This window comes from Balaenoptera physalus (genome assembly GCF_965194825.1).
Source record: "Balaenoptera physalus genome assembly, chromosome: 7".
Classification (NCBI taxonomy): domain Eukaryota; kingdom Metazoa; phylum Chordata; class Mammalia; order Artiodactyla; family Balaenopteridae; genus Balaenoptera; species Balaenoptera physalus.
Window position 1 is genome coordinate 90,094,827 of NC_138886.1, and position 23,287 is coordinate 90,118,113.

At 44.9% G+C, this 23,287-nt stretch overlaps 1 protein-coding gene across 7 annotated transcripts in view; it reads left to right on the forward strand.

Moving 5' to 3' along the window:
- IPPK (inositol-pentakisphosphate 2-kinase) overlaps positions 1–23,287 on the forward strand; it is a 56,082-nt gene that overhangs the window by 1,214 nt on the left and 31,581 nt on the right. For 3 of the 7 annotated variants that reach the window (XM_082469736.1, XM_082469738.1, XM_082469742.1), the window contains exons 2-6: positions 6,796–6,843; positions 8,960–9,055; positions 11,978–12,044; positions 14,135–14,256; positions 15,642–15,731. In XM_082469736.1, coding sequence (XP_082325862.1) covers positions 6,796–6,843; positions 8,960–9,055; positions 11,978–12,044; positions 14,135–14,256; positions 15,642–15,731 — 423 coding nt within the window. Of the gene's footprint in view, positions 1–2,479; positions 2,685–6,795; positions 6,844–8,959; positions 9,056–11,977; positions 12,045–14,134; positions 14,257–15,641; positions 15,732–23,287 lie in introns of all 7 variants that reach the window. The other 4 variants (XM_082469740.1, XM_082469739.1, XM_082469741.1 and 1 more) reach the window with 4 other exon arrangements.

Here is a 23,287-nt window from a genome sequence, read left to right on the forward strand (position 1 = left end):
GGAGCTGGACAAGTTATGCAAGTGATAACTATCATCCACCTTGGACTTGGCGGTTAATAGCTCTGACCCAGCCCAACAGCTCCTACGGGGAGCTCATCTTCCAATTCCTCAGTAAGATTGCATGGTATATCTTGACTTTATGTAAAGCTAATTAAGGCTTCTTTTGGCTAATGTACTGAGTTTCAAAAGTAGCGTCAGATGAAGTAGCAAGTTCCAGACTCAGTGTAAAAGAACACCAGGCCTTGGGCACTCAGATGCCTTCTCCATTGTTCCTGACAAGCATGTGTCTACCCTCCAGGACAACTGGCCCCTTCCTTTGTTGCACAGCCCCAGATGTTAGGGTCATGTTTCTTTTTCCTTTTTTTCCCCCCACTTTTAAACTGAGTCATCAGGCTATCCTGTACCTGTTCTCTTCATTATTTTAAATCTAAATTTGCTTTACTATGCTCATTCCTGCTTGGTTGTTGTTAGCTCATCATTTGAATTTGAAGATTATCATCACGAGTAGTCTTGTAAGAAAAGGTTCCCACCAAGTGAAGATGCTGAGTAAAGGGAGAACTCTGCCCCTTGAGTGTGGAGAAACCTTTGTGCTTTGCCTGGGCCTTGAGGGAGGACAGAGCCCTGGAAGGCAGCTTTCAGGACCCTGCTGTGCCCAAGGAGAGGGTGTGTGTGTGTGTGAGTGGGATAGAAGAAAGTGGGTGAGCACCAAGTATTTCTGCTCCCATGGGTGGACTCTCCAGACCCACCTCGTTCATTCTGAAGTAGAGGGTGACCCTCACCAGGTTTCTTTCAGACCGGGAGACGATCTCTTTCTCAGAGGGGGCATCATCTACTTTCAGAATTGAAAGGTCCTTAAAAAATGATGAGTCTGTCCCCTCTCCTTTCCAGTGTCAGAACCCGACATACCTTCAGCCAGCCAGTCCTGAGGCCTGTCATCTGCACTGGAGGAACATGGGATAAGACACAGACAGACAGCCTTCCAGGCTGGTGGGTTGGGAGGCTTCCAGGAGCACAGGACTTGTAGAAAATGGGGCCTGGATATGGAGGAGCTAAGTGCAGGCCGAAGGAGGGCCGTAGTGTGGGGTGTGCTCAGGGTTGGGCAGTAAGAGATGACAGTGTGAGACCTGAACGGTATGCCAGTTCTTGACAGGTTGCTGTCAGTTTTCCTGTGGCCCAGTGCTCAGCATCCTTGGGTCCAGCTGTGCAATTTAACCCTTTCCCAGGCACTGGCCCTTGGCCCTGGCACTGACCCTCTGAGGTGCTCCAAGGCTGTGGCCAACCTGACACTGTACTCTAGTGGGTGCCTGGAGTCCCCGGCACTGACCCTGCGGGGGGTCTTGGGCAAGGACATTTCCCTTGTGAGCACGTACTTTCCTTTCCTTACTGTAGCCTGAGGGTGCTGTCACTTGTTCTAGTGGCTGTGCCATACTTGTGTTCATGCTGAGCTGTGGTCACGAAGCCTGGCGCTGCCCTCAAGTGCGCTGCTGCCAAGTGGGATTTCTCTCCGTGTGGTGGTGTTGCTTTTTCATCTGCAGTGACCCTTCTTTACCTTGGTCTTGTTCGCTTTGGCTTGGCATCCTGTCCTGTGAAGGTCACTGTAAGTCTGGTTTGTCATTTGATCTCGTATGTGCCTTCAGTTGGGGGAGTCACCCAGGGCAGGGCAGGCCAGGCAGAGACTCCTCCCCAGGCACTGAGCTGCCTTCCAGCTGCCCTTGCCTCTGGGGTGCAGGGCAAACAGGGGCCCACTCCCTTCATCACACTAAGCTGTTGTGACGTTTTCCTCCTTATTGACAGAGGTAACATGAAAGACCCGCCAACCAAGATCTTTTATCAAAAGTTTGTGCCTGATCTTTCAGGTTTTATAGCTTTTCTAAGATTCTGATCGGGCTTCAGATCCTTTCTGCAATTGTTTTGATGCCCTGGGGTGTTTGTCCTGAAGATATGGGGTTCAGGCAGTCAGGAGCTGTGTGTTTCTCTTCTCTTGTGTTTTAGGATTTGTAGATCATACTTCTTAATGGAGCTGTTGGAAGCAAATGAGTTGTTCTCTCTTTTTCTTTTTTTTCTTTCTTTCTTTTTTTAATGGCGTATTCCCAAGTCCTGGGCTTAATTTTCTCCTGAATCTAGTAGAAAGAGTCTTAACGTTCTGTTGCCTGTAGTATTTTTTTTTAACAAGTAACTTATTCTGCATTTGAGATTTTTAATGATATTCATACAGGTTGATACAGCTGATGTGACTTCTTGGTGATGTCTCATTGGAGAGCTGTGCATGTAACCCTGTCTTTATTCCTGGGATCACCTGCAGTTGAATGGTTAGGATTTGTTATTTCCAAAATATATTCCCTTTGGTGGTTTCCAGTCCTGGCCTTGGTGAGTGCTGAGCTCTGCCTTTCTAGCATGTGGGGGTCTGCTGGTCTAGGCCTGGTATCCTAAGGTGGCATGGTCACTTCCCCCGCCCCGACAATACCTTCTTCCTCCTCAGCAGAACTCAGGACAGCAGCTGCCCCTTTTACCAGGAAGGTAAGGAAGGTTTCTGTGTCTGCTGCAGAAGGACGAGACCACAGCACTGGGTCACCTACCTCTTGGTTTGGACACCTGCTCTGCGGCCATCATGTGGCCTTGGAGAGCCTGGGGTCCTTGAAGGCTCCCCTCTACAACACCCTCACTGTGCGTTCCATGCATTTGTGGTATGTCTTTATAAAACATTCTCATTTTCTTCTGGCTGTTGGATTTTCCATCTTTTAGGGACCATCTGAACACCTCTTCTGCTGCAGCCCCCGAGTGTCCTGTCCCCAAATGTCACCTGGGCTTACACCTCCACTGTCCTGTCCCCCACCTCACAACTTGCATCTGTGTCTGCTTCAGTCCTGAGGCAGCTGTGGGTCCATACAGGCAGGTGAAACTTGGGAAGGAAAATGTCCTGCCCATTCCAGACACCTGCTGTCCCCACCTGTGGTCTCCACCTCCTGTCTGGCCTCACTTCGGAGTCCTTGGCTCCCCTGTATGACAGGGGTTCCCAACCCCCAGGCTGTGGACCGGTATGGGTCCGAGGCCTGTTAGGAACCAGGCCACACAGCAGGAGGTGAGTGGCGGGCAAGCGAGCGAAGCTTCATCTGCCGCTCCCCATCGCTGACGTTACTGCCTGGACCACCCACCCCCCGGCCCCTGCCGTGGAAAAATTGTCTTCCACAAAACTGGTCCCTGGTGCCAAAAAGGTTGGGGACAGTTGCTTTATGAGATGTCTCGAGTCACCCTCCATCTGTTCTGTCTGAGGCTGTCAGCCCAACAATGCATCCCACACCTTGTCCCTCTTATCCTTCTGTGGGCCCTGGGGTGTGTTTCTGATTGCCTCTGGTCAGCAGAGCCAAGTGACTTGGCTTGGTATTCTGTCACGGGTATTCTGATGGAAGACCTGGGCTGTGCCCGAGTTGGGTGTCTGTGGGTGGTGGCCTCACTGAGAAGCAGGGCTGAGCCATTTTGGGATGCCTGGGGCAGCACCCTGAGGGTCGATTCCTTCTGTTGTTGTGTTTATCTTAGTCTCCCTTTCCCTTGAAAGTTGCCTGATCTCTGCTTCCCTGGGGTCTTCTTGGGGCCCCATCCTGGGTTATATCCTCACTCTGGTGGAAGACCTGACTTGGGCTTGTCCTCCAGCAGTGAGGCTTCAGCGATTGATCACTTCATACCTCGTCTTTGCCAAGAGGCCCTGGGCCCTTGGGCTTCACATGGGCAGATGACCCTTTTATATATTGTTTTTGTGGTCTTTTATTTTTATTTAATACCAAGCATTTGTTCCTCTCTCTGCCCCAGAAAATACAGAATACTAGAAGGAAGAAAGTAAAAAGCATCCAATGTCTCCCTACTAAGAAAATAATTTTTGTTAACACTTGGTGCACTTCCTTCTATTATATGCTTTTATTGGGTACTTAAGCATCCTATCTGTCTGTTTTTGTTTTCTGCTTTTTCACTCAACCCTACAGCATAAATATGTAGATAATTCTTCAAACAAGTTTTTAAGGCTGCAGAGCACTTAGGCAGCCAGAGTTCCTGTGCTGTTAGACATTCACACTGTTGAGCTGTTGTGAGCCAGGCTTTGCTGATGTCTCGGTGTTTTGAGGACTTGGGTGGGTTCTCAGAGGAGATCGAAGGAACATCTCCTAGGCCTCCTGGCACATGACATGCCAGTACTCCCCCACCCCCGCCATGGCCTGGGACCCTCACATCACTGAATGCTTTCTACTCCTTTTATAAGTGGCGTGTTGTACGTTTTGAGGTTGTTTAATGTGTATGTGTTTATATGTGTCATTTCTCCATTCACTGACTTTTTCAGCTTGTTAAAATCTTTGATTTTCATCTAGTGTTCCACGGTATGAGAGAGCACACCGTGATTTTCTGTCCTCAAGGACAGAAAAGGTGTGGCCCTGGCCTAAGATTCCCTGTCCTGCTTTGGAACAGGGAAGAGCTGCCTCTGCCCCAGACTGTGCAGAAACTCTTGTTAAGCCCCTCTTCTTAGTCTCACCCTTTTCTCTTCACGTTCTTAGCATTTTATCCTAGACACTATGAAGAAGGTATGTTTTAAAATCTGGTTTCAGATATTTAGTTTAAAAGGAAAGGAGTTGTTTCCTTCGCAACTGGTTAAGACCTTGTGAGCTGGCAGGGCCCTGGTGCTTACCAGATTATGCGTTGGTTTCGGCTCCTTCATGGGAATCTCCCTGTGGGTGGCTGGATCAGTCCCACTCCATGCCATGGGTGGCCCTTGGACTAACTGCATCTTTGTGCCAACCAGGGCTGGTGAGGTTGATTTCTCACCTTTTCTCTGCTGTCCCCTTGAATAGGTGTTGTCTGGGCCCATGGCCAGCCTCGTGGCATGTAACAGGGCCACCAATCCAGCCCAGTCAGACCTTTACAAGGGGCAGTTAGCACTCGCCGTCCAGAACAGGTGTGCCCACTGAGTGCTTGTGTTTGTGGAGACTGGCCTTCAAGGCTGACACTGCAGCTCCTATGGGGCAGGTGGGCAGTTTCTGGCGATGGTTTTAAATGGGTCCCTAGAGAAAGCAGTTTTCCTTGAAGCAGACACAACATGACACTCAGAATTTCTTAGCAGGTCTTGAGAAACAGTGAAGTCCAGGTGAGAAGTGAGGGTGCTTTTAGGGGGGCTGAGTTTCTGGAAAGTTGCCTAGAATTAGGGTTTCTGCATATCAACTTTTGTTTTTCCTTGAATTTTGATGGACTCCTTGGCCATTTGATGCCCATGATCGAATATTGATGTCTGCCTGGATTTGGGAGGGGTTAGGGGCATGTGCACGTCCTCGATCTTTGCTTCCCCAAGTCTGGGCTTGGGGCTCAGGGAGGTGATGGATGTCTGGGGTTTTGAGAGGAGTGTGCGTCATCTGAGTGGGGCAGGAAGTGCCAGGGGGGCTGTGGGCTAGGGAAATGGATCTCGTCTCTATGGGCCTTCCTTGCTGTCAGCCATGTTTTGGGTTCTAAAGCTGCACTTTCTGAGCCTCTTCAATCACCAGCTCCTCCCACCCCGCCTAGATCCCAGTGCTCCAGACGGTGCCTGAGCTCCTGCACCTCTGCTCTCCTCCTCCTGTTCACTGCTTCTCTCTGGGCACGGTCCAGGTTCCCGACCCAAGCCCTTCTGCCTGGAACTCCCTGTCTCCATGGGAATGGTTTCCAAAGTTGTCCACATGGAATTATCTCCCCCATTACCAAGGCTCCACAACACATCCAGGTTATTTCCTTGGAGAATGGCCATTTCAAAGGCTGTACTAGTTTAAAAGGTTATTTTTTTCCATTTTTTTAAACTTTTTTTTTAACAATTTTGTAATGTATGTTATATGAACATTGTAAAAAATTGGAAAACCCAAATAAACAGAACTTTAACAAATAAGTTCCCAAAAATAAAAAAAATAAAAATAAGTTCCCAGTTGGTGCTACCTGGACACGCGGTTACCTATTCTGAAGCCCTTTCAGACAGTTCATACAAACTCAGCATGCACATACTTTATTTAAGATTTTTTGTTTTACAAACTTTAAAAAATGAAGAGTAATAAATCTACAGAAAAGTGGTCAGATCATATGCGTATATACAGCTTGATTATGACAAAATACATGGACCCGTGTTCTCATGACCAGCCGCTTCTAGAGCCTTTCTTAGGGACCATCCCACCTGCCAGAGATCTTAGTCTTGTCTGTTTTTGAGCTTTACATAAATAGAACTATACCCATACATCATTCTCTAATACGCGCGCACACACACACACACACACACACACACACACACACACGTGTATGTACATATTTATAAAGATAGGTTCATTCTATAAGCCCTATTCTGTCATCTTTTTCATTTATCAGTAGATGATGACTGTACCTTTGTGTCTGTAAATATGGATCTTCCTTATTTTCTTGTAAATGACGGCATAGTATTCCATGGTCTGGAATATGTCCCTCTGTATTTAACCATCCTACTAATGTTGGACGTTTAGGTTGTTTCCATTTTATTTGGAATTATAAACAGTACTTTTATATGCAGTAGCTAAAATCTTCTGTGCATCTTTAATTAAGATAAATTACTGGGAGTGGGCTGGCTAGGTCAGAGAGCACAGGTTTTCCTGGTTGCTCTGCGTCTTCAGACGTGTGGCCCAGTACTGGCCCCCACCTCCTCCCCGGGGCACTGGCTGCCTGTGGGGCTTCCAGCATCTGCACTGCTGAGGATGGCTCCTTATCCACAGCCACCCACCCTTATCCCCGGGCTTTGGGTGGGTACTAATCAGACTTTGTTTTATTTTCCAATAGCGTTGTGTGGTGCTTCGTTTTCTGAAGTTTCCTCCTAATAGGAAGAAGGTAAGATCAGTGGATTTGCCACCCAATCATTAAAATAATTATTTAAGAAAACTTTGATTTTTTTCTGATGCAGAAGTTTTAATGCTAACTTTAGAAATTTGAATATGATACAAGCATTCAATGCCGAAAGCAGTGTGTCCATTTTTCTTGCTGGAATCAGCACTTTGACCTGCTGGGGTCACTGTGGGTCATCATGGTTAGTCCCTGGGTACTGAGCCAGGAGCCTCCCTGACTAGTTCAGAGAGCTCTGCTTGTGGCTGGGGAACCCAGGGCCAGGTCTTGGCTTTGCCTTGGTGATTTCCTTACACCCTGCTGCCTAAGTTTCCCCATCTGTGGAATTGTATCAATGAAAATGAAGTCTGTGATGCTGTGGTAGACAGTCAGTGTTACAAGTCACAACAGGCAGTTCAGATGGAGCCTTGTGTTTCTATTCACTGAGTCAACCAGGCAGAGTACCGTGGACACCCTCAGAAAGCCATTGTTGTTCTGTTGTATGCCCGCTGACCACTGAGTTGCAGTGTCTCTCTACATCGAGGCGGGATTTCATTGTGGTGTTTATCTAAGTGGTTGCAGCGGTCAATATGGCATAGCCCTGTGGGATCCTTTCCTCTTTCATGGTCTGGGGGGAAGGAGGGAGGTCCAGAGGGGCTAGGTGTGAGCATAGGCTCTTATCTTAAAAGGGGAGAAAAGGCAGGAGCTGCAGGTCACACCCACACAGTGGGGGCAGGGCTGGTGGTTGTTGGGTGGTGAGTAGAAATTGGGCTCAAGATAAGGGTGTAGGAGACATGAGTCACCACCTCACCTCGTTTGAGTTATGGAGAAACAGCCAGAAAAGAAGGTGAGGTGGATGGCTGATGGGTATCAATGGTGGCTGATTGTGCAAATGAAGGGCACACTTGCAGGTTAGCTTCATAGAAAGAAAAGCGGGGACTGTGGGAGAAAGCTGGGGGCTGCCATCACAGTGGGGCTGCAGTGAGATCTGGGGACAGTGTGGTTAGTGCAGAGAAAGATGGCACAGGATGGGAGGGTGCAGTGGCTGAAGAGAATTGTGCAGGGTGGTTCTGTTTCTGTGGAATCCAGGTGGAAACTAGAAACATCTCGGAGGCTGCCTCTAGCCCCCCTCCCCTCCCCTCTATCCCCACTCAGGGTCTACAGAGCCTAGCCTCGGTGAAGGGCCAGCGTTCTCTGGATGCCTCTATTTTCAGTTTTTCCTGTTTACATTTATTGAGGCAATGTCTTCCAAGGTAACAAGTCGCCTTTCTTTATTATATAAATGGCACTGTGTGATGCCAGCTGCATTATTTGTGGGGAGTTGTGTGTGTTAATTCTGTCAATAAGAAGAGCTTTTTGTCAGAAACCCTGTGTCCACAGCTCTATGTATGGAGCCACTGGGCGTGTTCTGGGGTTTTTTGTCAGGCTTTGTTCTAATACAGTAGTCCCCCGGAATGCAGACTGTGGTCTGCCTATTTTATGGTGCCTGGGTGGCAGCTCAGACTGAGACCTCCCCAGAGCCTGAGCCATGTGTCAGGCACCTCCCAGCCTGCGGTTGAAGAAGACAGCCCTCTCACTCCTGAGCGAGACCTGTGATCAACCCTTTGTACTTCTCGCCTTGGGTCAGAGTGAGGGATACAGGAATGATTTCCTGTCTCACCTAAATCTCACAGCTTATTGATTCTTTAAGAACCTCTGAGGAGAAAATATTTTATTTCTACATCTAGAAGCTGAAGAATAAAATCTAAATATCTATTGATTTTTGGATGGGACAGATTTTTAAGGTCGAATTCCTCAGAAGGTGTGCACGGGCCACTGGCGGAATCCACATGTGTTCCTGGTGGGGAGGAAGGCAGGGGCACAGATATGGTTCTCAAACTTACGGTTTCACAATCACATGGGGCCCTGAGTACAATGCAGAGGTGGGCCTGGGGGCCCTGTGGGACAGAAGCTCCAGTAAGTGTGACATTCTTCATGGTGAGGCTCACCTTCCTCCAGGTCCAGGGCCACTGGTGGCTTTTTGTGGCCACATACATGGCAGCCCTGTATGTGACGGGGGCTCATGGTGGTGTCAGAGTCTAGGAGGTCCCGGTCGTTGAGGTCTTCTTGTCCTTCTCTTTTGCAGACCTCGGAAGAAATATTTCAGCACCTACAGAACATAGTGGACTTTGGCAAAAATGTCATGAAAGAGTTTTTGGGAGAGAACTATGTTCATTGTGGGGTAAGTGATTTTTTTTTTTTTTAATGTAGTCTAAATTCATGGACCTGTTCTGTATAAAAGTACCAACTTCTCAATTATAGTTTGGAAGTTGCTTAATGATACGGCCCCCCCCCACCCCCACTGTGTTAGTTACAAAGTTTCCAAGTGCTTTTCTCATTTGTTGCACTGTGAAGTAGCAGAGCAGATAGTGTTATTCCCATTTTCTAGCACGAGGTTCAGAGATACTTTGTCAGACCTTCACTTGCTGAGACGCCTGGTCTTCACCATCCTGCCCTCATGGAGGCATTCAGTTTGGTGAGAGCTCTCTAGTGAGGTCCAGGCAGCAACACTGACCTTCAGTGGGCACCTTTGAGCAAGTTAGGGAGAAAAGGGGACCCCCATGCTGGGAGGTGTGACCTGGTCTCGTGGGAGAACCCAGCTGAAGCCCATGTGGGGTGATGGCCTCCACCTACCTGCAGGTGGTCTGCGTTGCTGGCTTTTTCTGGTCTCAGTGACCGAGAGGAGTGCCTGTTACAGGCAAAGTCTGCTGTTCGGACACTCATGGAGAGGGCAGCCTAAGAAGCCACAGTGGACTGGCCCTGTGATCCTGGCAGTCCTCAGAGCCAGTGGCCTTGGTCCATGCCTGGGACAGCCATTCTTCTGTCTCCACTTTGATCACTGCTGCTTCTCTGCTTACGTTGGCCTGACTGCTTGTCTTAGATCAGAGCCCTGAACAGACTAGCAGGTTTGTCATTTTGAACAGAGAGAGCACTGCCTCTGTTTTGTAAATTCTGTACCTTGTGTCCATCCTGAGAAAAATGATACCAAGAAGGTTGAGTACAAGTTTCTTTGAAGCTTCAGCATTGCCTAGCAAAGTAGAATTTAAATGGTTCCCACGGCAAAACATCCTCCAAGGAGGGTCGTCCTTTGACAGCTTAGGAAGTACTGTGGGTGGTGTTGCTTTGGGTCCCTTAGGGCTGTAGTCTAATCTGTAGGCTGGGGCTAAGGATCCTCTTCCAGGGTGACCCAGAGCCATGGAGCTGGCAGTGTGGTGCTGGCTGTTGACTGGGGGCCTCAGCACCTCCCAATGTGGACTCTCTGAAGGGCTCTGAGCATCCTTGTGACTTGGCCCTGACTCCCCCAGTACACCATCTGAGAGATGACATGTTCGGGAGTTGTGTCTGTCGTTTCCATGGCATCCTGGGCCCTTCATGGGTCAGCCCAAGGCAGTGTGGGACTACACAGGGGCAGAGGTCACTGGGGCCATCCTGGGGGCTGGCACCACCCCTAGTGAGGTCCCCAGCTGTCCTGTTGAATTGTGAAAGCCTGAAACCCACCACCTGTGAGAGCCTGAGTCTCTGAGCTATCTGCATGCTGGGTGCCACCTACTTCTTGGCCTGGACGGTGTGTGAGTGAATGCAGGTATGCCGACTACCAGTGTCCTTCTTGGGGAGAGAGCATGCTCATCTGACCAAGTGGAAGTGTTTCTCTGTCTCACAGCACTTGGGGGCTCTAGACCTTTCTTCTAGGAGGGGCCAGCAGTGAAGGAGAATGGTGAGGAGCTTGGGGTTCCAGCCGATGGCAGCCCGGCAGGTGGGAATAGCATTAGGATGTCCCCGCAGGGCCCAGGGCGTGCTCTAGTTCCAGGTTTGATTCTGTTTGTCCACAGTGCACAAGGCTCTGGCCATATGAGGTGAGCCCACCAGGTCACATTTCGGGAATATTCATCCCGTTGACATACCTCCTTTGCGTGAAGACACTGCCAGAGTGAAACACAACCTGCTTTTCCTCCAGGTGGTTGTAGTGTCAAGAGAGGACTGCCACTCAGGCCCAGCACTGTTGAAATGTGGGATACAGAGCACATCTCTGGCCCGAACAAGACCATGTTCAGGCAAAATCAGCATTTGTAAATGATGCTGTTTTCTCTGACTGATGGCACGAGCTGGGTTAAAGTGGAGCCCTGAGGAGAGTGTTTCCCTCTTCTGTGTCCTGGGATGAGACATAACTAGCACAATGGTGAGAGAGCAAGGCTCAGACAGAGTGACAGACGCACCCCTTGTGCCCGTGCTGCCTCTGGCCCTGCCTGGCTGGTTTGGGGACTGGTCTAGGCCTGTCTTCATGTGAGCTGGAGGTTAGGTGGGACAGGGCATGATGGAGAAGGTGTGGCATGTAAGTCGACAGGATCCCAGCATTCTCATTCTAGGCAGGTATCTTGTGTCCCCTTGGGATTTCTTTAGAAGTCAGAATTCTGCCACCCTGGAAACATGGGGAAGATGATGAGCAATGTGGATTAAATAGAAACTCTTAGTTTGGGAGACTGCAAGAAATAGTAGAGAGTAGTTGCTCCTTTGTTTTTTGCCCAAAAGCACCAAATATTGGCCATCCTGAGTCCTGTGGCTGATGGCCGCCCAGGACGTCTCACCCAGAGATTAATATTTGATCAGACCCTGTTCCGTGAGCTGCTTCTCAGATGGAAATGTGAGGAGCCTCGGGTTGTCTGAGGAGATAGCTGGTGAGGAACTTCTTGCAGGCAGAGAACTGCCTCAGGCCCCTGCTCTGCCGTCCACAGACGCTGAGAATGAGGATGAGGTCGCCGTGAGAACAGAGGAGCCGGGTGAGGAGCACCCTGTGGAGACTGACTGTGGGTGACATGGGGCACGCTTCTGGCCACCACCACTGTGGACACCAGCTGCTCTGAGGAGGGCCTGTTCCTCTTAGTGCACAGAAACTTTAGCATCTCTGTTTAATCTGGACATGTCCTTAAAATAACAGAGCAGCTTTTATTTCTAAAACCCACATACTGAGTATTTTTTTTAATGTGGTAACATATACATAACATAAAACTTACCATTTTAACCATTTTTAAGTGTGTGGTTCTGTGGCATTAAGTATGTTCACATTGTTGTGCATCCCACACTGAGTATTTCTTATTTGTTCTTACAGGAAGTTGTTCAGCTGCCTTTAGATTTTGTGAAACAGCTTTGTTTAAAGATACAGTGTGAAAGACCAGGTAAGGGTTTCTAACTTACGAATTTATAATATTTCATTTGAAATGTGTTTGACGTTATTACTCATGTTAGGTAGATATAGATATAGTTTTTAGCAATTCTTTTGCCAGGAACTTTATAATCAGGGGTAGAAATCCTAGGAGCTCATGAATACAATTCTGGGCATCAGATTTGCAGATCACTGCAGGGAATATATGACCAAGAACAAATTAATAAAAATAAAAATGCATTTGGGAGCCAAGAGGGAGCTGAAGGAGTTCAGGGAGACTTAGGGAAGGGAAGGTGGGCTCCAGGGGGGGTCCTGGAGGAGTCCAAAGGAAAACCGGGGTAGACCTGAGCCATGGAGGGTGGGCTAGGCCCTAGAGGGTGGCAGTCCTGAGAGCCTTCTCCCAGAAGCTGGCACCACCCAACCTCCTCATCCTCTTGAGGTAAGGTGGGAGACTTGAATTTTTGTACCTCCCCGCTTCACCTCATGTACTTCCCCACTATCACCATACATACCCCACCCCCCATCACCATACATGCTTTCCACCCATCACTACACATACCTTCCCCTAGTCACCTCCCAGACCTTCTCCCATCACCTCCTGTACCTTTCCCCACCTCCCGTACCTTCCCCAATCACCACAAATACGTTCCCCCATCATCTCCCAAACCTTCCCCCCATTACTTCCCATACCTTCCACTCATCACCAAACATACCCTCTCCCCATTACCTCCCATATCTTCCCCCATCACCACACATACTTTCCCATCACCCCCCAAACCTTGCCCCCCTTTACCTCCCACACCTTTCCCCCATCACCACACATACCCTCCCCCATCACCTCACGTACCCTCCCTGCAGTCACCTCATGTACCGCCCCACGTCACCTCACGTATTTTCTTTCAGTACCTCAGGCACCTTCCCTACGCTTGATCGTGGCAGTAATGACAGTAACCATGTCAAAGCTTTTCCTTTCACAGTCAGAGGCAAAGATGTAAAATCTATGTTGTTGAGGAGTGAAATGTCTCCTCCTAAAGCACAGCCAGGCAGTCAGGGTGTGCAGTGAGTCAATATAAAATCCTTTCTGTATTTGATTAGGAAAATGAAAGATAACAGGATACTGTGCCCTGGAGCCCTCAGTTTGGGGAGCAGTGAGGAGCAGGGCTTCATGGGTGGAGAGGACCAACGAAGAGGAAGGAGGCAGCAGCTTTGTTTGAAGCCTGGACTGTGTCTTGGCTCTGTTTTCCCCATCTAGACAAAGACAGACTGAGGCCTGCTGTGGTTCTGCCATCTAGTTACTAGTGCCACACAGCATCATTAGTTTTATAATTGGCAGTTATACAACTTAACAGTAATAAGACTGTCCCCTGTTGTAATAATGACTCATAGTCAGCCTTGTTATGTGGAAGGAGGAAAGCTGACTTCTCCTGGGACCAAGAGGCCATATCTTATGTGACTGTCTACAATAGAGCTTCTAGCAGTCAGTGCTGAGGAAATATTGGTGTTTGCATATTCTGAAGGAAGCTTTAAAAGGAAGGTAGTGGCTGTTGCCTCCTTCCTCTCTGAGCTCCTGGGTTAAGGGAGTCACAGAATTGGGGGGCAGTTCCCAAGATCACCCTCACTCCTGATGACAGCTGCATGTTTGGGGGTCCCCAGGACCAATCTCAGGTCTGATAATTTGCTAGAAGGACCCACAGAACTCACTGTTATCCTCATGGTTATGGCTTATTACAGGTAAGGGACACAGATTAAAACCAGCTGAGATAAGAGGGGTTAGGGTTTTTGCTGGGGCTTGGGCATATAGACACAGCTGACCACCTGTGTGGCTGCCCTCAGCCTCCAGCCCCTCTGGAGGTCAAGCTGATACTACAGGGCCCAAACTCCTACCACAGATCACAGCATTATACTCATGTGACTCTAGGTCCCCAGGTAAACTCCTCAGGCAAGACATCCCAAGGCTTAGAGGTGACCTCTCAAGAGTGGAGGCCAAGGCCAGCCCTCTCTTGGGCAAGGCTGATCCTTCCCCAGCAGGAGTCCAAGTTGCCATGGAGTCATCTTGTCTCTCTTGCACTGATCCTCAGTTATTTTCCTTGCTCTGTTTTCCAGAATCTCGCTGTGACAAGGACCTGGACACTCTCAGTGGTTATGCTCTGTGCCTTCCCAATTTAGCCAGACTTCAGACCTACCGTTTTGCAGAGCACCGGCCGATTCTGTGTGTAGAGATCAAGGTGAATTTCTGTCAAGGGGGAAATGGTGTGGGGGAAAAGGGAAAGGTGGGTCCAGACTGTAAATCCACAAGTCATCTGCCTGGAGTGCACTTTGCCCATGCTGGGCCCCATGACCTAGGCAGCCCCCCAACTCCCAGAGAGTAGGCTTTCTTCTTGCTCCTTCTGTGTGTGCCTCTTGCACCGTGCTATTCTGGTTCCTTACCCTGGCCAGACCTGAGGGGCATGGCTTCCCAGACCCCCAGATTTCGGCTTGTTTTCAGGTGTCATAACAGGGAACCAGCCAGGGACAAGCCCTAGCCGATGGCCACCAGAAGGAGGCATGGGTTCCACTCTGCTTATTTTCCTTGGAGGGTGCAGCTTGCCAGGGCCTGTCTTGACCTCCTTCCCAGCTGTGCCTACTTGGCTGCTTGGTGACATTGCATGCCTTGCTCCAAGAGCTCAGCTTGAGGACCACCCTTTAGACTGGGTGACACTCTGTTCCTTTGCTTCTCAGGAGAGACCTCCAGGAGGCATAGAAGCCTCTGTGACTCTCAAGGCCCTGGTTTGTCATGGCAGGAATCCTCAGGAGGAGGCAACAAAGGATGTCGCTTGTCTAGTGCAGGGCAGTGATTGCTGGATAAGGGCCAGGCCCCTGCTTCAGCTCTGTGGCTCAGTGTCCAGAGTGGCCACCTGAGTCTCCCTCAGGAAGCCTGCCAGATATCTTGTTATTTGTTTCCTTCCTCCAAACCTCTGGTGGTGACTTGTGGATCATGCTCTTGGCCCTGAGCATTCACATCCCTGGGTGTTCAGTGTGGACTGATGTTCTGTTTCTCCAACCAGAGGGTGAGTGTCTCAGGCGTCACAAATGATGGGCAGCGTGATCTTCAGTGCCCCGACGCTAGGCAGTGGTCTTTCATATTGTATGTGCCCAGAAATCATGGCTTTTAAAAGGCAACTAGAGTTTCAGATGTTCTGGGAGCCCAGCAACCATCAGATGGGCACCTTCCCATTCACACATTCTTATCAGAGGGACCAAGGGTTCTTCTTCTTGGGGCTGGAGTGTGTGGCATATCTGAACTCCTGGAGTCTTTCCAGTCTTGTTCTATGATGAAAACACAAAGCTACTCTGTGTTGTCAAGCTAGCAATTGAGGCATCACTGTTCTTCCCCAGTGAGAGTTCTGGCTTTGGATTCTGTAGCGGCAAAGAGATATTTATGTGATGCAGTGGGGGGAGGCATCAATTCCCACTGGGGACTGAAGATAAAAGCAACTTTGGGGAATGTTTATATCTAACACTTGCTGATTCTCCTGGGAGCTGCACTTCATTATCCTGTAGTTATATGTCTACCTAAAGGTATGTGTTTTCTCCCTAAGCTTTTTTTCTTCCTTACTTGTTTATTTTGCAGCCAAAATGTGGGTTTATTCCTTTCTCCAGTGATGTTACGCATGAGATGAAGCATAAGGTGTGTCGTTACTGCATGCACCAGCACCTCAAGGTGAGAAGAGTTGACCAGCTGGGTTCCCTCCCTGCACAGAGCCTCGTGATGAATGGCTGGGCCACCTAGAGTTTTCAGAGGAGTAAAATAAAACATAGATATTACTTACTTTTTATTTCAAAAGTACTTCATGTTCATCTTTTTCGTCTCAATTGAGATATTTGCATATCCTAAGATTTACACTTTTAAAGTATATAATCCAGTGGATTTTAGTTTATTCATAAGGTTGTGCAACCATCACCACTATCTAATTCCAAAACATTTCATCACCTCGAAAAGAAGTCCTGTGCCCATTAGCAGTCACCCCCTGTCCTGCCAACCCCTGGCAACCACCTATCTCTGTGGATTTGCCTATTCCGGACATTTCCTATCAATGGAATCACACAAATTATGGCTTTTTGTGACTCTCTTACTTAGCATAATATTTTTGAGGTTCATACACATTGTAGCATTTATCAGCACTTCATTCTTTTATGGCTGAATAATACTACATTGTATGGGAACATTTTGTTTATCCATTCATCTATTGATGGACGTGGGTTTTTTCCTTTTGGCTATTGTGAATAATGTTGCTATAAATGTGCATGTACACGTACATATTTGAGTCACTGTTTTCAGTTCTCTTGGGTATATTCCTAGGAGTGGCATTGCTGGGTCTTAGGGAAATTCTGTTTAACTTTTTGAGGAAATGGCAGATTGTTTTCTACAGCTATAGCACCATTCTGTATTCCCACCAGCAATGTATGAGGGCTCCAGTTTCTCCACATCCTCGCTTGCACTTGTTATTGTCCCTGTTTGTGATTATAGTCATCCTAATGGATGTGAAGTAGTATCTCATGTGATTTTCATTTGCGTTTCTCTAACGGTTAGTGATGTTGAGCATCTGTTCATGTGCTTATTGGCTATTTGTATATCTTCTTTGGAGAAATGTCTATTCAAATTCTTTACCTGTTTTTGAAATGAGTTGTTTGTTTTTTAGTTGTTTTAGGGGTTCTCTGTTTATTTTGGATGTTAATCTCTTTATCAGATATGTGATTTGCAAATATTTTCTCCCATTCTGTTGGTTGCCTTTTTACTCTGTTGATAGTGTCCTTTGTTGCACAAAAGTTTTAAATTTTGATAAAGTCTAATTTGTCTTTTTTTTCTTTTGTTGCCTATGCCTTTGGTGTCATATCCAAGAAATGTTTACCTAAACCAAGGTCATGGTGCTTTTCCCATATGTTTTCTCCTAAGAGTTTTATAGTATTAGCTCTTATGTTTAGGTCTTTGATCCATTTTGAGTTAGTTTATGTGTTTGATATTAGGTAAGGGCCCAACTTCATGTGATATCCAGTTTTCCCAGGACCACTTGTGAAAAGACCGTCATTTCTCCATTGAATGGTCTTGGCACCTTTATCAAAGATCTGTTGGCCATATATGTGAGGGCTTATTTCTGGCCTTCTCTTGTATTCTGTTGGTCTATATGTCTGTCCTTATGCCAGTACCACACTCTTGATTGTTGTAGCTTTGTAGTAAGTTTTGAAATCAGGAAGTGTTAGTCTTCTAGCTTTGTTCTTCTTTTTCAAGATTGATTGTTCACAATTGTTTTGGCTATTTCAGGCCCCTTACAATTACATATGAATTTGAGAATTGGATTTTTCATAACTGCAAAAAAAGACTTTGGAATTTTGACAGAAATTCCAGGAATCTGTAGGTCACTTTGGGTAGTACTGCCATGTTAGCAATACTAAGTCTTATAATCCATGAACACAGGCTCTCTTTCCACTTACTTAGGTTTTCTTTAATTTCCTTTCAGCAATATTTTATAGTTTTCAGTGTACAAGTCTTTCACCACTTTGGTTAAATTTATTTCTAGGTATTTTATTATTTTGGAATATTGTAAATGTGGTTATAAATAGCTTCCTTAATTTCCTTTTTGGTTTGTTTATTGCTAGGGTATAGAAACACAACTAATTTTTGTGTGTTGATCTGGTACCCTACAACTTTGCTGAATTCATTTATTAGCTCTGGTAGCGTTCTTGTAGATTCTTTGGAATTTTCTATGTACAGTATCATGTCATCTGTGAATAGAGTTTTACTTCTTCTTTTCCAATTTAGATGTCTTTAAGCTTCACAATTTCCAAAACAGCGGCTGGGATTTTTGATAAGGATTCCAATGTATTGCAGATTAGTATGGGAAGTATTGCCACCTTAACAGTATTCATACTCTGTGAACACAGGATGTTTTTCCATTTATTTAGGTCTTTAATTTCTTCCAGCGATGTGATAAAGTTTTCAGCCTTTAAGTCTATGTGTCTTTTGTTGAACTTATTCCTAAGTTTTTTATTTTTGGGGATGCTATTGTAAATGGAATTTTTAGAAATTTCATTTTCAGATTGTTTATTGCATAGAAATACAACTGATTTTTTAATATATATATTGTGATGAAATACACATGACATAAAATTTACCGTCTTAACCATTAAGTGTACAGTTCACTGGCATTAAGTACATTTACAGTGTTGTGCAACTGTCACCATCATCCATCTCCAGAACATTTTTCATCTTGTAAAACTGAAACTCTGCATCCATTAAACAACTCTACATTTCTTCCTTTCTCAAACCCCTGGCAACCACCATTGTAGTTTCTATCTCTATGAATTTGACTACTGTAGGGACCTTATATATGCGGAATCACACAGTATTTGTCCTTTTGTGACTGGCTTATTTCACTTACCATAATGTCCTCACGGTTCATCCATACTGTAGGTTGTGTGAAAATTTCCTTCCTTTTTAAGGCTGAATAGTATCCCATTGAATGTATATACCATATTTTGTTTATCCATCCATCCATTGATGGGCACTTGGGCTGCTCCCATTTCTTGGCTATTGTGACTAATACTTCTGTGAACGTGGGTGTACAAATATTTCTTTGAGACTCTGCTTTCAGTTCTTTGGGGTATATACCCAGAAGTTGAACTGCTGGATCATATGGTAATTCTGTTTTTAATTATGAGTACAGTATTGTATAGAAATAGTAAGAGTGGGCATCCTTATCTTGTTCCTGATATTAGGGGTAAAGCTTTCAGAATTTCACTGTTGAATGTAATGTTCTCAATGTGAGTTTGTGAAAGATGTTCTTTTAGGGTTTTTTTGTTTTGTTTTGTTTTTATTAATCATGAAAGAATGTTAGATTTTGTCAAATGCTTGTCCTGCATCTGTTGAGATGATCATGAGTTGTTTTCCTCTTTCTATTAATATGGTGTATTACATTGATTGATTTTCGTATGTTGAACCACGCTTGTATTTGATTGATAAATCCCATTTGATGATAGGTGTGTAATCTCTTTAATATGCTGCTAATGTGGTTTGTTAGTTTTTGTTGAGGATTTTTTCTAGAGGGATATTTGTCTGTAGTTTTCTTTTCTAGTGATGCTTTTGTCTAGTTTTGGTACCAGGGTAATAACTGGCTTCATAGAATGAGTTAGGAAGTGTTTTCCATCTTTTACTCTTCAGTTTTTTGGAAGAGTTTGAGTATTGGTGTTGATTCTTCTTTAAACATTTGGTAGCATTCAGCAGCAAAGCCATCTGGTCCTGGGGTTTTCTTTGTTGAAAGATTTTTTTTAAGTCTTTATTGAATTTGTTACAATATTGCTTCTGTTTTTTTATGTTTTGTTTTTTTGGCCCCAAGGCATGTGGGAATCTTAGCTCCCTGATCAGTGTTTGAACCCACACCCCCTGCATTGGAAGGTGAAGTCTTAACCATTGGACTGCCAGGGAAGTCCCCGTTGAAAGATTTTTGATTACTGATTCAGCCTTTTGTTATGTCTGTTTAGATTCTCTATTTCTTCTTGAGTCAGTTTTGGTAGCTGTATGTTTCTAAGAATTTGTTCATTTCATCTAATTTGTTGGCATATAATTGTTCATAGCATTCCTCTAAAATTCTTTTTATTTCTGCAAGGTTGGTAGTAATGTCTTTTCTTTCATTCTTGGTTTTAGTCATTTGAGTCCTGTCTTTTTTTTTTCTTGATCTAGCCAAAGGATTGCCATATTTGTTGATCTTTTCAAAGAAAGAACTTTTGGTTTTGTTTCTTTTCTCAAATTTTCCCTTTCTATGCTCTTGTTTCATCTGTCTCTGCTCTAATCTACTACTTCTTTCTCTCTGTTTGCATTGGATTTAGTTTGGTCTCTAGTTTTTTAGGGTAGAAAAGTAGGTTATTGATTTGAGATCTTTCTTCCTGTTAATATAGGTGTTTACAAGTATAAATTTCTCTCTAAACATTGCTTTCTCTGACTCCTATAAATTTTTTTATGTTGTATTTTCATTTTCATTTATCTCAATTTATTTTCTGACTGCTCTTTTGATTTCTTATTTGACTCATTGATGATTAGGAATGTGTTTAGTTTTCATGTATTTGTGAGTTTCTCAAATTTCCTATTATTATTTGTTTCTAGTTTCATTCCACTGAGTTTGCAGAGTCATATCTTTTAAAATTTATTGAGACTTGTTTTGTGGTTTAACATATGGTTTCTCCTTGAGAATGTTTCATGTTTACTTGATTAGAATATACTCTGCTGTTGTTGAGTGGAGTGTTCTATAGATATTTGTTAAGTCTAGTTGGTTTATAATGTTGTACAAGTCTTCTGCTTCCTCGTTGATTTTCTGTCTAGTTGTTCTACCTATTGATTTAACATCTTAACCTAAACAATCTAACTCAATAACAATTCAGTTTCAGTAGTATACATAAACTCTGCTCCTATATAGCTTTGTTGTCTTCCCCCTCTGTTGTGCTGTTATTGTCATACAAATTACATCTTTATGCATTGTACGCTTGTCAATACAGATTTGTATAATTGCCTTATGCAGTTATAATAATTGCCTTATGCCATGCAGGGGACATTCTGTCTTTTGAACCAGGTAGAAGAAAAAAGTTACAAACAAAATATATTTATATTATCCTTTATACTTACCTATGTAGTTCCTTTACCCAGTGCCCTTTATTTCTTCATGTGGATCATAGTTACTGTCTAGTGCCCTTTTAGTTCAGCCTGAAGATTTCCCTTTAGTATTTCTTGTAGGGCAGGTTTTCTAGCAACACATTTTTTTACGTTATTGTTTATCTGGCAATGTCTTAATTATTGCTTCATTTGAAAGGATAATTTTATAGACAAGACTTCTTTTTTTTATTTAAGAATTTTTTTTTAAATTTTATTTATGGCTGTGTTGGGTCTTCGTTTCTCTGCGAGGGCTTTCTCTAGTTGCGGCAAGCGGGGGCCACTCTTCCTCGTGGTGCGCGGGCCTCTTACTATCATGGCCTCTCTTATTGCGGAGCACAGGATCCAGACGCGCAGGCTCAGTAGTTGTGGCTCACGGGCCCAGTTGCTCCGCGGCATGTGGGATCTTCCCAGACCAGGGCTCGAACCCGTGTCCCCTGCATTGGCAGGCAGATTCTCAACCACTGCGCCACCAGGGAAGCCCGACAAGACTTCTTGGTTGATAGTCTTTTTTCTTTCAGCACTGTGTGTGCCATCCCAGTGCCTCTGGCCTCCATGGTTTTCAGTGAGAAATCAACTGTTAATCTTATGGAGGATCCTTTGTACATCATGAGTCACTTCTCTCTTGCTGCTTTCAAGATTCTCTCTCTCTTTGTCTTTGGACAGTTTTATTATGATGTGTCTAGGTGTGGAGCTCTTGGACTTTATCCTAAAATCCACTGATTGTTTCTTCTGCCTATTCAGATCTGCTGTTGAGCCCTTCTTGTGACTTTTTCATTTTAGTTATTGTATTTTTCAATGACAGAATTTCTGTTTGGTTCCTTTTTATAATTTCTATCCTTATTAATATCCCCTGTTTGTTAATACATTGTTCTGCTTGTTTCCTTCAGTTCTTTGTCCTTGGTTTCCTTTAGCTTAAAGCTTATTTAAAATAGTTGAGTTAAAGTCTTTGTCTAGTAAGTCCAATGTATGAATTTCTCAGGGACAGCCTATTGATTATTTTTTTCCTGGGTATGGACCATACGTTTTTGTTTCTTTGCATGTCTTGTAATGATTTGTTGAATACAGGCATTTTAAGTAATATAACGTGACCACTCTGGAAATCAGTTTCTACAACCTTTCTAGGATTTGTTGTTGCTGCTTGTTGTAATTGTTATTGTTTTGTGATTTTTCTTTGCCAAGTTTGAGAAGTCTGTTCTTTGTTGTTTGTGGCCTCTGATGCTCCATTAGCTTAGGTGAGCAGCTAATGGTTTAACAGAGATTTCTTAAATGCCTGAGACCATTAAGTCTCCCAGGCTTTACTGAGGGGCTCTGTGTGTGTGTACTGGGGCCTGCCATCAACACTTAGCAGGGCGGTTCCAACTCTGCCTTAGCCTTCACTTCTGCAGAGCCTCAGATCACCAGGAGGTGGTGGCCTTTTCAGGTCTTTCTGGAGCTAGTGCATGGCCTCCTAGATGCCCAGGATATACTGGAGCTTTTCAAAGCCCTGTGTACATGTCGTTCCTCTGCTTTTTCTTTTTAGTTTTAGGTTTGCCACAACTGTTATCCAGTATCTCAGGAAGTCATGAAGTTAAACAGTTGCCTCTGAATATTTTTCACAAGTGTCCCTGGGGGAAGATGCCCCTTTTGTAATTGGTTAGCTCTGAGTCAAGTCAGTGAAGACAGGAAACCAAGAGACAGGTCAAATAATGACAACTCTTTGGGAATGAGGCTTTGGAGAAGCTCCTACACCATTTAGCCTTCTCCAGTGGCTGCCACACTTCTGTTTTCACTGTGATTGGAGATGTTGGTTTTTAGGGTTCCCTTGGTGCTAGACAGAAGGGGTAAGAATAAGGCATTAAAAGTGCCACATAGCTCACTGTTCTTATTTAGATATGGCCATTTTTATTGTATAATACTTTCCATATTGTTGTAAGCCTTTGGTTAATTTTCTGGTTCCTGAAAATTTTGATCCTGACTGTTTTTGCCAGTTTTCTCCTTGCCCTTATGGGGGAGAGAATTTCTAGAGGTCCTTGGTCCATCTTTTCTTTGTGGTGTTATAACTTTCTAGGCTCTTAGGAAAAAGAAGGTATATGAGCCATTCCCTTTAGGAGATGGTTTTCATTGTTACCATTCATTTTCAACATATATGATGGATTTTTAAGAACTGTTTTTTTGTTTTTTCTTTTTTGCTATGAAATTGTACCTGCTTGTTTAATAGATAAAATATGTAATTTTATGAATTAGGTCTCCTGCCTTGCCAGAGGTAACTCACATTGTCAGTTTGCATGTCCTTACAGACTTCTTCCTGTGCCAACAAAAATATACGTGTTATTCAAGTGGAAGTGAGGTGATGCCTTTCCATACACATATTCTCATGTGTGCACACATACCCTTTTATGAAGCAGATATGGAGTCTTGCCATAAGATATTGTTCTGCTAATTGCTTTTTTCACTTAAATAATCCTTGGAGATTGATTGTTGTGTATCCTTCAGGGCTTTTTCAATGCATATTTGGATACATGCATGTATAGATGCACATATCTTTTTTTTTTTTAAAGCAAAAGTGATTTCATGTGCATTGTTCTGCCAATTGCTTTTCT